The 14252-nt window shown below is 36.0% G+C and overlaps 1 protein-coding gene across 16 annotated transcripts; it reads right to left on the bottom strand.

The window, feature by feature from the left end:
* Nucleotides 1-1497: 1497 nt before the first annotated feature.
* CUNH3orf14 (chromosome unknown C3orf14 homolog) lies at nucleotides 1498-13627 on the bottom strand. 16 transcript variants are annotated; one of them, XM_037163398.2, is made up of 7 exons: nucleotides 13512-13627; nucleotides 13129-13215; nucleotides 12176-12207; nucleotides 11864-11922; nucleotides 10667-10790; nucleotides 3731-3805; nucleotides 1498-1920 (listed from the first exon to the last, which is right to left on the bottom strand). In XM_037163398.2, exons 4-7 carry the CDS (start codon nucleotides 11902-11904, stop codon nucleotides 1786-1788), a joined length of 375 nt encoding a protein of 124 aa, XP_037019293.1. In that variant the 5' UTR covers nucleotides 11905-11922; nucleotides 12176-12207; nucleotides 13129-13215; nucleotides 13512-13627; the 3' UTR covers nucleotides 1498-1785. The 16 variants fall into 16 exon arrangements, with proteins under 16 accessions (XP_037019293.1, XP_037019283.1, XP_037019280.1 ...); XM_037163388.2 differs by lacking the exon at nucleotides 11864-11922 and adding an exon at nucleotides 12863-12964 and having other exon boundaries at nucleotides 12176-12259; XM_037163385.2 differs by lacking the exons at nucleotides 11864-11922; nucleotides 13129-13215 and adding exons at nucleotides 12863-12964; nucleotides 13274-13382 and having other exon boundaries at nucleotides 12176-12259.
* Nucleotides 13628-14252: the final 625 nt, after the last annotated feature.

Raw genomic sequence — 14252 nt, forward strand, 5'->3', positions numbered from 1 at the left:
TAGGGAAGAAAAAAATCCTGAACCTTTTTTGAGATGGTTAAATTGCTATTCATTTTGTATTTTAATCTAACCTACTGGTGATTTAATTTACAGAACTCAAAGGAAGTGTACGCTCAAATATTTGAGGACGTTAACATATCAACCACTGTTTAATTTTGGAATGTGCCTACTTGCTTGACACAATATTTTACCATCTCAACAAATGTTTAGCCTTTTTTTCACTTGACTACAGAGAAATAAGTTTCACATTGCTTCATTCACCTTCTTATGTGCATATGCTGGGAAAGATTGGATGTTAAAAAAAAAAAACTTCCTCATGTTCCTTTCTACTACATCTAAATCTGTTTACCAATTCAAAGCTGCTAAAAAGCACTGCATTCTCCTGCTAAATCAACTGGATGGCTAGAAACCAAACTGTAATGTAACAGGAAAAAATTATCAATTTATTTTCATGACAGAACATTCTTGAGAAGGTATAAATTTTTTCTGGTCTTCATGCCAGTTTTCTTTTTTCTTCTTTTCTCTGTCTTTTTAAAAGGCTTTCAGCCTTGAAGCTGATACTCTTTATAGTTATATAACAGTTCTAATATTTTGTGACATTTTGTATTGTGACACCATAGATGAAATTGTCATCGGACTGACACTCTGTGCTGTTTATTCCTTAATTACAACTGTTAAAACTGTAGAGAAGTACGCTAGTCTGCCAGCGCATATTATGAAAACAACATTATTGTTATCCACACCAGAACCCACTCAACAGGGTATTTCCAAGATGATAGTTTAAAGAAACTTAGCACAATGAACGTTTCAATTTTTAGTTCTCCAATTACCTTCTTTAAAAAACACAAACCAGTTTGGCATATAAAATCTTTCATTGTAACGTAGCATAGATTCCCTCATCAGTAGGAGCTGCCTCCATAGTTAGAAAAGTATAATTTTTGCGAGAGTTCAAGCAGCAGTGCACTGAAGAATCTCAGAGCTGTGTAGGGTTGTGACCCAAAGCTTTCTGACTGGCAGTTGCTTCAGAAATAATGAAAACAGAAGGGAGAGGGAAGGGCAAGTTTAAAGATAAAAAGATAAGAGAGGGGTTATTCGCACTCACAGGGTTGGCAAGTCAAAATCCAACAACCATCTCCAGTTTTAATAGGTATCCTTTTTCAGAACCAGTTGGGGCCTTGCTGAAACTGACTACTTAACAAATGCTTTATTTCGGTTGTTTCCTACAGAACTTTTAGAGGTTTATCTTTGAGGAACCAAATCCTCTGAATCTATTTTCTGATAGAGTATTATTATACTAAAGCAGTTAAGTGTGACTGTCTTTTCATTTGTTAAAAGAAACTAAAATAGTGAGCAAACAATCACTTTGATCCTGTGCCTCACCCTCATAATAAAATAACTGAAAAGCAAAGATTCTACAAAATGAAAAATCAGAACAGCTGGTATTCACTGTTTAGATGAGCATGACTAAGTGATTTTTTTAAAAAACAACACACAACATTCATTTAGCAATTTATTGAATAAGCAGTACACCTTTCAATATAAGTTTTTTTTCAATATTAGTTGTTAATACTTGCATGAATTTGATAGCGAATGCATGACCTTGAAATAGTAGTAGGTCTCTAAGGGGTAACCCAAGACTTGCCAGGAGATTCTCATGTCTTTGTCAATTGAGGAGTTAATGGGACAACATGAATACATTTGATTTCTACAATTCCTGCAGTGACCTGCATATTTTTTAATATTCAGCTTTACTAAGCAGGTTTTTTAAAACAGTATGTGAAGAAGTTACTGCGGTGCCTTAACTTCTGCTTCATTTTCTGCTTCATTTTGATTTTCAACACCAATAGGATATGGTACTCTTCCTAAAAGAAACTGTTTCCATTTGGGGATATATTCTTCTACTGATGCCCAGTAAAGAGTCTGGAAAAAAAAAATCCCGAAGTAAAAAAGCATATCAAGCAATTGAACTTGGCTCTTCTTAATAGTCTAAATGTTTATTCACTTGAATGTGTGTGTGTGTGTGTACACACACATATATGTAGAATGCACCTCCTTTACAGAATATTTTATGTTAATTTTAGAAAAAAATCTGGCTACTTACTAGTGTTAATTTTCAAATTTCTCAGTAAAACCAGAGCCTGGCAGAATTACAGGTTTCAGAATTTAATTGTGATTTTACACGCCCTCTTGTGGCCAACCTTGTGTTTATTACCAGTATCATTTATGGCCGCAGTCATTAAATGTTTTTGTTTAATGTTCCAAATCCCATACCAAATGATTACCCACACTAAATTTGTTACAATAAAGTAATTAATCATGACCTGCTTCAGATAAATCGACCCCCTTAATTGCATGGGGAAAACATTAAAAAATGTATCTTTTAACAGAGCACTTGATATAACAAATTTTAATTTATTCCTTTTTTTGTATAATGAGAAAATAACATCAAGATTACCTACCTAACCATTTAAAATTCAGATAACTTGGAAGTTGAGGTGCTATATTATTGGCCTGACTCTAGCAGTCTGTAAGTTACAGAAGCTCATGCAACATCACCACCGTATCATGTATACAAGCTTCAATGGCTTCTTGGGTGACTGCCTTACAGAGGCCAAAGAAAAGTACCTGCCAAAAGCTTTGCATCACAAGAGGGCATTTAGTATTACATTATCACTATCAATCTCATTTTGGGAAACTCAGCCAAAGAGTTACATTAAGAACACATAATGATTCACTCTGATCATTGAAAAGGTACAGGACTTCTGAAAGTTGATAATGGTGAGGGATTCTACATATCTCTGCATCTATGCATGTGGTCTGAGAAAGAGCCTGACATACTGAAAATAAAGGTCATCCTGCTGTGCAAGACTAGCTAAGGAAAATGCCACCCGAGGCCTGTGGTTGGGAATTTCTCCACCATTCACGGCTGGATTAACCCCTATTGTGTGGGCCCTATATGGGCCAGAGTAAGGTATTGGAGAACTCAACAAAGAAAAAGACATGCCCAGGGCACAACTTTGTACCAGGATTTTTTCTCTCCTTGATCACTGGCTTTTCTTATTACACTAGATGACACAGAAAATTGAGGGGCAAATTCTCAGCCTTTAAATTTGAGTTGATTCACATCTTTGGTTAGGCAGCAAGCAAAATTGTATTTGAAAAAGGTCATTAAAAATATCAAATCAAACTATTCTATATGTAGTAAATTCCCTTTCATCAAAAATACATTCATATGCCAACTATGGTTTGGTTTATTTTTGCCAGCCATCTTCCCAATCTGTTCTTGAACTGAGCAAAATAAAACAGATAAAGCCACACTATACTGCATAAAATGCATTTAAATAGCGTTGGTTGAATTTTTGGTGAAGGGCTGAACTGCTTGCTATGTCTTAACATCAGCCAACAGGAAAAGCACTTTGATTAGGCATATTGCCAACTTAATAGTTAGTGCATATTTTCTGTTAAGAGTTTAACAGGATAGTTGTTTCTAGGTGAAAAGACACAAAATCTTTATACAATTTTCACTTGATCAAATTTTTGTTTAAATCAAGATACTTATTACCTACTATGTACAAAGTATGGATGGCTCTGTGGACAGGTAAAGACCAGACCCATCTTGTTTATTTTAGTTGAAGAATAAATTGATCTTGGAGATACAGACATAATCACTATGAAATTTGCAATGATCAAGTCTCTTCCTTTACCATTCATTGTTCCTTAAGATTCTCACCTCAAGAGAAACCACTTCAGGTGGTGGAAATGGGTGAATCCGGGCCTGTAGAAACTTTTCTGCTCCTTCTATGTCCTGCAATAGACATTGGCGTTTAAAAACAAAATGCATTTATATAGTATGCACAAATGGCACCTGTTATGTATAGCTATATCAATATCCCAAATCTCTCCCCTCCACTCTTCTCTGGATACAGTTTGAACTGATGTAGGGGCACTGACGTAGGAGAACTGATTATTGCTTAATTAACCAGTTTCAAATAGAGAGTGCAGGGCTTCTTATTTTAAAATAAAAGGTGGGGGTGGTACTTCTAAGTTCTGCCTTATTTTAAATAGTGTCAATAATTCTTGCAAGGAAACAGGAAAAAAACTTCCTCTAAAACTGTTCAGAGTGCCAACTTAGCTCTAAAATCATTAAAAACAGTCAGATGGCTAAAACAGTCAAATATTCAGATACTAAAAACAGTCAGATACCCAGATCCACACTGCACTATCCTTAAAAGTAAAGAGACTGAGTCTGTCCGGATCATGTAAATAATATATTAATGACACACTTCATTTATCTAATATTCCACTTTTAAATTTTATACCTAATATTTAAAAGGTCAATAAAGTACCTCAGCACTTTAAAACAACACCTTTTCACTATACTCTCTAGATTTTTAGTACTAGATTTCTAAGGTAATCTCGATGATGAGTTTTATTGCTAGGTAGTATATACCATTTAGCGGATGGCATTCAAGCACTGTGCTTTAATCTGGAGCTTAAATTGTAGATATGTATATTTTCCCTTATGATTATAGCAACACAAGGGTAATTAAATGTAATTCATACCCTGGGAAAGACTCTACCTTGATGCAGGCATGAAGTCCATGCCCAGAAACATTTGAGTCCTGTTTAAATTAATGCTCCCAAATCAGCACCAATGTTGTCTTGTGCTTGCTTGTATTTGTCAGGTTCACAAGAGGCCTTGGTTGAAGGCCATGTAAATTGTATCTCTCCTTTGAGCTTTGTGATTTGAGAGAAAAAAGAAAGCATTGGAGCAATCTTAGTACAGGGCTGTTGGACAGACGGAGGGAGATGGAAAAGGGCGTGGGAGTGGGTGTGAAGAAGCCAATGCTGAACAGGAGAAAAGAGACAGCAGATGGCAGCGCAGGGAGCATGGGGTGGGTGTGAAATGTAAAAGGGAAAAACAGGAAATTCCCTAAAGGGACTCCCCAAAGTTGCACAGCTATTAATGCACCTGCTGTCTAGAGGAAGGTGATTTGAAGGGGAAAAACATCAATTTAGGGATGAAAAGCCCATCTATTAGCATGTTGATCCCATCCCAGAAGTTTACATCAAAGCCATGTGCTAAAAAGCTTTTGATGCCAACACTATAGCAGACAGAGAATCACTTTTCTGTGATTACACTGAGATTTTACAAAGTCTTGGAAAAATGATTCTTATTTTATAAACCAAATAGAATAAAATAACAACTCCAATTATACCATTTTTCTAAAGACAGTTACAAAATTACTGTTAATGGTAGATCTAGGTGTCACTAATACCTATAGACACGATTATAAACATTTTTCTTTTTTAAAAATAATTTTTAATCCTTACCTGAGAATATTTTTATTGACTTTTGAGAGAGAGAAACAGACAGACAGACAGATGGACATCGATCAGTTGCCTCCTGTACACACACTGATGGGAGATCAAACCCATAACTTGTGTATGAGCCCTGATGGAGGATTGAACCTGCAGCCTTTTAATGTATGGGACAGTGCTCCAACCAACTTAGCCACCTGGCCAGGGCAACATTTTTCTTAAAAATCAGAAAATAAGCATACTAAATTTCTCTTATTGAAAAGCAGATACAGTGGGGACACGTGACCTGGTAAATAAGGCCTTGTGGTTAGTAACTTGACTGTTACCTCTGCGTCATTTCCACAGGAGGTCATCACTCGAGAGCAGTATTTCCTGAAGTGGTATTTCACTTCCGTAGATGTTTTGCTTACCTCTCTGAATCCTCATCTTTCTCCTTACCTGGCTCCTTTGTTTCTCTTTTAGAATGTTTCTCAGTTAGGATAAACCTAACTGTGGGCTTTCTTAAGATTCGTGACATTTGTCCTTCTCTTTTTACTTTTTCCCCCTCCAAAATTGTCTTTTCTCTAGCTTCTACTATTTATGTAGAGGAAGGTATAACTTTTCTTCCTAGTCCTTATTTCCCAGCCTAATAAAACTACATTCCTCTTCTTGGTACTGAATGTATTGAACGGATAATAGTGGGAATTCTACTCCCCCAGACACCCCGTGTCTTCAACTCTTTTCATTCCCTGTCATTTAAAAGTTCAGAGCTTCGGGATGTTTCTCTGCGTCCCCATGCCATTCCCAATGCTATGGCCTTGTTACTACACTTACTCAACAAATATTTATTGAATACTTACTTGAACTCTCATTTTACTTCAGTCCATACTGAACATGGAATTGATCAGTTTTGCTAAAAACTACTTTAAATAGGTCCTTACTTAGATTTTTAAAAAATGACCCCCAGTACATAGGAGATGAAGTATGAATTCCTTAGCTTGTCTGAAAAATTCTTTGACTATATGCTGCTAGAAGGAAAAACCTAGTTGATTGCATTTGAAATGATATTTTATATTTGTGATGGAATTACTTTTAATGACATTTTATTTAATCTATTTCATTTCATTTTATTAAAAGTATGTACTAAAAAATTTAAAATGACATATGTGGCTCACATTGTATTTCTTTTGCACAGCACAACTTAGATTTATCTATTTATAGGGATTCTGGGAACTAGAAGAACATACCAAATGATACCTCAGCTATGTAATTAGCAATATGCAGAGTCTGGGAAACTCTGTAGGACAATGATCCAATTACTTCAACAAAGAAATTAAAAGGGCAGGGGAGACTTAGAGATTCATGACTCCTGTCAATCCGTTAATCAGGGAAATATGAATCCTTATTGGATATTTGAGGAATTATTCTAAATTTCTTAGATTGATAATATTGCAATTTTTCTTTACATAGTCCTTATCTTTTAGTGATAACTGAAATAATATAGAGATAATATACTCACTATTTACAGATGAAACACTGAGATATTGAAGATTAGCTTCAAAGTAATCTGAAGGGTGGGAGGTGAGGAATATGGATGAAACATGATTATCCATGTTTTGATAACTATTTAATCTGGGTGATAAGCACACGGAAGTACATTCTTCTATTCCCTCTTCTACACAGGTTTGAAATTTTTGATAAAAATTAACAAGTGTCTAGTGTGTCTGACGGTGTCAATGTTACACAATGGCAGATTCAGTAGTCTGTATAAATGAGTTGACTCGTGACTAGGACAGGTAGAACAGGAGCAAAAACACTCATGGACTGAGATCTCCTCTCCCCCTCACCCCTGCCTCCTGGCCCAGCGATATATATCTCCGTATAAAAGTATACAGTAAACTCAGATATGGCTGGGCTGGGTTTGATTTTTTATTCTGCTGGAGGTGCAATTTCTGGGATGAAAGAAACAAGATACCAAAGCATGAGGTACAGGGTCATTGGTACAAGGAACACTTAAACATTCGTTAAACTTATTCACGGAATTGGAAAAAGTGACAGATGAGAGGAGGGAAGAGAAGAGATGTGGACCCGTAAGTCACTGGCCAACCTGGGTGGCAGGCAGTCTGTTGAAGGCTCTAATTGCCAGCTCCCCTGTGAAGGGTTCCAGGACATGCCTACATGGAAGCCCTCAGGGCATTGCTAATGTGCTGGAGCATTCTCCCATTCATTCTTATTCTGGAGTGTTTGTCCACCCTCCTCATGAGATGACCTTCAAACTGCCCTTTTTGGGTAAAACTAAGTTTTGTGGGGATAAAGATGAGAGAGATGACAGTTTATGTTATGGAAATGTTTTTTGGTAACAAAATCCTGTTTCTCTTACAAATGCAGACCAATTAAGCTTATGTTTTTAAAAGGCAGATAAATTTCATTTTCTAAATACTAACAGTCTATTTTCAAAGTCCACTATCTGTTGCAATATTTACTGATGAAACCCTCACTGTGAGTTTTCTTCTACTTATATTCTTGTTCATTCTTTTACCAATAAGTTTTATGGGACTAGGCTCTTTTTCCTTTTTGCTCTTTTTAAAAAATATTCTTAGATATTCTTGCTAATTTATTTTTGCAAATATACATTTAGAGAAATTTTATTGGGTTTGATACACATTTTGCCAGAATTTTGTAAATCTAAAAATAATTTTGTGACAGCTCACTTTAGAAAAGTAATACTCCCCATTCAAGAATAAGACATATTTTTTACTTAAATTTTCTCATAAATCTTCCAATGAAATGCAGTAATTTTTTATACAAATCATGCACATCCCTTGTTAAGAGCATTCCCAAGTGTTTTATAATTTAATTGCTAATGTGAAACTGATCTCTTATATTTTCTAGCTGTATCTGTAGTATTGCTATTGATGTTCACTTTTTATCCATTAATTTTGTTCAACTCAAAATATACCAGTTTTAAAACAATTTTAGCTTTTCTTAGTATATAACCATACCACTTAAAAATGTTAGTGCTGCATCTTCCTGTCCAAAAGTTAAACCTCATTCTGTTTTAGTGTTTATTATATTAGCCAGAGCCTCTAAGTAAGATCAAGTAATGGATGGAGATCTATATTTCCATCCAAAGCTGTCCACTTTAATTTATTTTACTTCTTTGAAAATGTGTCTATGCTAAAAAAAATTTGAAAATCTTCAGGTAACAATCTAATCTAATCTAATCTGTATGCTTTTAAAAGTCTCTCCCAACTCAAAATTCTGCACTCACATCCTATTTATTTTACTTTCACAATAATTTATATAATAGAACCATTAAGTTTATTTCTAAAGTTAAAAACTATGAGAGAAAACAGGATAAAAGATTGCATGTATAATTATCCAAAGCACATAAAAGAAAGATTGGGAAGAGACAGCATCTGTATCTTGGATATAACAAGTGCTCAATAAGTGTTTATTATAAAGGCTGTAAGGAAGTACACAAAAATATATTAGTTCCTAGGTAGGCAGGATAAAGAAGTTATTTCATCTTCACTCTTCAAATTTTCTGCAGTGATATATTAATTTGTATTATTATGTATTGATAATACAAAGTAATTGTATTAGCATATATTACTTTGATAATCAGGAGAAAAATACCATATCACACTGGTTTCTGATGACTATGAAATAGTTCATTATTTTCCTTCTAGATATGACAGTTACTTCATACTTCTATTAACCCCAATCTCTCCATTCCTGAAATGACCTTGCATCTAAATAGCAAGTGAATCTTTCCTAAATATCCTATGTTTTTTACATAAGTTTTTATTTTTCTTTTGTCCAAATATTTTTAGTACTGTATCATCTCTACATAAAATCTCAGTTTACTCAGAGACCTCACAATACATATTCAACTTTTTTCTGTGACTTTCCAAGCTAGTTAGCTCACGGTCCTGTGAACATTAATAAGGCTCTTTTGTTGGCTCTTCTGAAACAATCCAGCAGAACACCTTGCCTTCTGCCTATTCAAACACAGCTCCAGCTTAGCTTCCTCTCTGAGACCTCTTAGAACATCTGAGCTCTCAAAGATTTTTTACAGCTACTCCTAGAATGTGAGTGTTGAGTGTTCCATATAACTTAATGTTTAATCACATAAAAGCCTCATATTTTGTGTGTGACAACCTTATGACATCAACTAAGCCTGTTAGCTACTTGAAGTGAAGAGCTCTGACTTCATGCTTGTTTTGCGGTCGCCACTTTCTAACCAGAACTAGCTAAATAGTAAAGACCCTCTGGGCATTCATCAAATATTTGCTTAATAAAATATTAACCAAATATTACCTGCACTTGCCGCAGGAAGTAGAAATCAAGACTTCAAGCCTTCTAACTTCATTTTCTGACTTTTTCACAGCAAATTCCAGATTACCCTATATATTTCCATTTAAAAATAAATATTGCAAACACCATTGGGCAAGTAAGACATATGGCAATATAGAATGCTTTGGTAGCACTATGGCTGTGACTTAAATTACTGTGGCTCAAACTGCCAGAAGCTGAGAAGATAACTGAATTTTCTCTTCCTTTATCCTCTAGTGAGGACAGAAGATAACTATATCATGCCTATCGATGAAAATATTTAACAATAAAAAACTGAAAACACTTCTTTATAACTTAAATAATATAGCCTTAGTACCAAATGTTTTAGTCATAGGATCTCTTGGAAGCTTGACTAGAAGCAAACTTTTAGGGTTTTAATTATGGATGAAGCCATACAATTCTGGAAGCAAAGCATAGCAAGCAGCCAAAAATGTTACACATATGATTTTACTCCAAGTGGGCACATTGGCCAAATGGTGAGGCCCTGCGCAATCACACACTTTGACCGCCCCCTCCATCACCATCCAAAGGGATCTTGAAAATCTGTTATCTTACATACGAATTCTATCTGTGGACTGTGGCCCCACCAAGGCAAAATCAAATTGTTCTTGTTGTTATGATGTTAAATTGTTTTGAGTTGCATGTAAATACATTATAGGTACTTTATGGTATTTTAAAATCTCCTTACAAAGAAAAGATGAAAGATTGAAAGCTACATCTCACATTTATTACTTTTTGCATAAAAGATGACCTTAAAATTCCTTCTGTAGTCACTGAAATTTCTGGTTGACTGAAAACATTTAGCTTAAACAAACTTCACTTTTTCTCATTAAAAAAAAAGAGAACTCATTTTTTATCTCACTACATGGGTCTAAAAAGAGATGATGCTTCATTAATTCTATTTATTACTTGTAACAAAAACATTATACAAATCAAATTATCAAATTCACTTCAAAACTTTTTCAAAGATGGAAAAATTCCTGATACTCAAGTGTTGGGAACTTACCTTTAAAAGACTGAGGTTCCTTTTAAATGCAGCCTCAGCTGCTTGAATCTGAGATGCCTTCTCCTTGTTTTTATCTCCAAATTTACTCTTCATTTGTTGAAGTAACTTTAATCTTTGCAATACTCTAGAAAAAATGAAGATTATTATATAGAAAGTTTTTTAAAAGGGGACACTTTATTGCTTGACCAATATAAAGTATTCATTTCTTAATTGTACTTCAACTTATTTTGTAAGCCAATTATTAAGACAGCAAAAAACTTAGGTAGTTTAATAAGACTTAAATCTGGATAAAATTATTTTTATTTGCATTAACATATACTATAAGTATCTACTTCTGTCTTTTTTAGCCTCGGTTTTCTAAAATTGTTTTAAAGTGTTGAAAACATATACATTCTAATTTTTATGAAAATTCAAACTGTAATAAACATCTCCTTGTATACATACTTACATATACCTCTACACACACATACATCGATGTAACTTGCTGCACAAAACCTTCTGCGTAACACTTTAATACTCCTGAATCTCATGTTATACACTTAGAATTATGCTAAACTTTCCTATGTCTGAAAAAGCAATACAAATATTTTGTCCTCTTTTTCTAAGAGGAAGATGAGGGTTCCCTAGATAAGTGAAGAGGCTACGTGTATGTATGCATGCAAACTCACCATAAGGTAAAACTGTAGCTGAAGAAAGATGTAAAAAGTTGTCAGTGAATTATCAAACTGCTTTGTTATATAGAATATACTTTTAAAAATTATCACTGGTACAAAGCTCATTTTACAAGTTTCTGGTCTTCTTAAATGATTAGTAAGTAAATATGTCAGATGATAAAAAATACATAAGTAATATATAACAGTCTAATCTCCCAAGTAGTTGCAGAAATTCTCAAGAAACACTGTTTCATAGGGCAGTTATTGAGTGTAAAACTAAACTTTTATACAGTCATTTTTGTAAATAAAGTATCTTAAAAGACCAAGGAAGAGGGTCTGGTGATTAATTAGAGAAAAGGAAAACATGAGAGCCCATAGTCAGAGATGGAGAAGGGTCAATACAAAAAATAAGTGCAAGACTGGCTATATAATACAGTGCAAAATAAAAATCTGAAGCCCCTTACTAAAAAGTATTAGGAATTTCAAGAGTACAACATAGGGCATTAAACCAAGTGCAGGGCCTGTGGCTGCACAGGTCACATACCCACGAAGCTGGCCCAGGGTAAGAGGCTTGGAGAAGTCCATTAAATATTAGTGTGTAGCCTAGAAAGGGTGAGAGGAAGGGTGAAATTGTCTAGATATTAGTAACAAAAGTCAAAACATATAGAACACAATTATATCTTTCAATCTTTGTTATTCTTAAGGACAATGACATTCCCTTAGACCCAAATCTCTGAAGTGTCAGAAAATTAAAATGATACACTTTCAGATTTTTAAGTCTTCCTGTGCACACAATGTTTCACTAATAAAGTCAGCATAATTCATTTATTTAGATTAGCTTTTTTAAGAAACTTACATTTCTTCATGTCTTTTAGACAGGCGAATTTCCTGAGTGAACAAGGAAGTCATCTTTAGTTAAAGCTGCATTAGAAGCTTTCTGCTAAATAGTAAAAACATTTAGAGTTACTTCTACCACATGTCCTCAGCTTCACAATATTCAATCATGTTAGTACCTCAACCCATTTGTTTTTTCAGAAGAGAAAAACTTGAGATAATATAATACTGTATAAAATGAAATAATGCATTTAAAAACATTTTTATTTACGATGCATAGTTTTCTTATGCCAGATTCATCTAAGAATACTGTGAATCAGGTAAATTCAACACATTTCATATTTTTCTCTTTCTTTCCACATTTTAATCTTAAGCAATTCAAAACAAGCAAGCAGCTGGTACTAAGACTAGTAAACATTTTATGGAGTAAATAGAAAGAAAAATATCTTCTCTGTAAACCAATACAGGAACACCATCCCTCATGCATGTGCACACACACACATAGGAATGCAAACATGTATGAGAACCAACTGGAAATTCACGGTCTTTCCTTTATTGGAAGACTGCCCAGTTCTACCATCTCTTTTCCAATAGGAAAGTGATTTTTTATATGTAACTGTGGGGAAAAGCACCATTGCTCCCTGGCTGCTAAGGACTCTCATTTGGGAAGTTCGGGAAGTCCATTTTCACGGCACATGGGCAAGCTCACCTTGGCTGAAGAACCTAGTCCAACACAGAGGTTGCTCTAAACTTAGGATTGGAGCCTGAAGGTAAATCGTCTGATTGGGTGCAAAAGTTGAAGGTGCCTGCCCTAGGGGAGAAAAGACGGGAATGAATTTCCCTTCTGGAACAAAGTACTGGCTTTCCTAATTTTTATGAAATGTAACACTGATTGCGGATCGCCCAAGTGTCCAGCACTGATGGAGACATTGAGCTCTATAGCCACGGAATTGCAAACACCACCCCTGCCCTCACCTAATTTCCTCCTCGAAGAATCACTGTCTTGTATTCAGCACCGAGGACAGCAATCACTCGAAAGGTTTCCCCCTCCCCAGGCCCACCCTACAAGGATCGAGTTAGAGAAGATTTTCCGTTAAAATTACTGCATGCCAGTCCTCACTGCCTTCTTCCCAGTTTGCAGTCCAGTGTCAAGGAAATCCTGGAAAGTTGGTCCATGGTAACTTCTTTTCTGTTACGCCTGCCATCAGCACTTCACACAAACCCCGCAACTGAAACCAAGATCCACATAGTCTGAAGTCTTTCGGCCCTCTCACCACCCCAGGTCCCGCTTCTATCCAGAGGACTCGTGAACTTTCCTCATCACCCCAGCCCTTCCCCCTGAACAGCATCATCCCTACCAGTTATGCAGGCACCTGTGCTGCCTGGGAAAGCCAAGCACCCATCCGTGCTGTGATGCTGTGAAACCTCACGACTGCACCCTACTCTGACCTCTTCCGGAAAAGCTCTGAGTCTGCGCAGAGGCTGGGTCTCTGCAAGGGCCAGGGCGTGGCCACGCCCACTTCAGTGCTGCGACTTGATGTGACGCGCATTGACGACGTTATAAAAGGCCGCCCTCTGGCGCAAGGTCAGGTGGTGCTGCTCGGGGGCGGGACCTTTTTGTTGCGTGCTAAGAACGGTGAGTTTTGTGCCTCTTAGTTGCCTGGTAAGAACCCTGAATGTTGTGGCAGCTCAATTTCAAGGCAGTTTGAAATGGGACCTGAGTATGTTAAAAAGGCTTCTGAGAGTGAAGCTGATTTCTTAATACCTAAAATGTCACAGTAGATAGTGGATGTGAGAGAAAGTCTTCCAAGTAGTCCGACAAGTTTGAATGGACTTCACATTCTGTGAAAGCACCTTTGAGGAGGCCCTGTGGGGAGTAGCTCTGACACCCAGAGGGATAGTGATAGTGATATGGATCGTTCACGTCTTGCGTTTGTGTGCCCGTTGCTGTGTTTACGTGGGTTAGGTCATTCATCGAATCCCGACTATGCCCGTTGAGATAGGTACTATTATCCTCACTGGAAAGAAGAAACAAGCTTGATAATTTATTTAGTTTATGGATTGAAGCCAGCGGAACCTTGATTAAATTCATCATTGCC

This window comes from Artibeus jamaicensis, unplaced genomic scaffold (genome assembly GCF_021234435.1).
Source record: "Artibeus jamaicensis isolate MK-2021 breed Jamaican fruit bat unplaced genomic scaffold, CSHL_Jam_final contig_519, whole genome shotgun sequence".
Taxonomy (NCBI): Eukaryota; Metazoa; Chordata; class Mammalia; order Chiroptera; family Phyllostomidae; genus Artibeus; species Artibeus jamaicensis.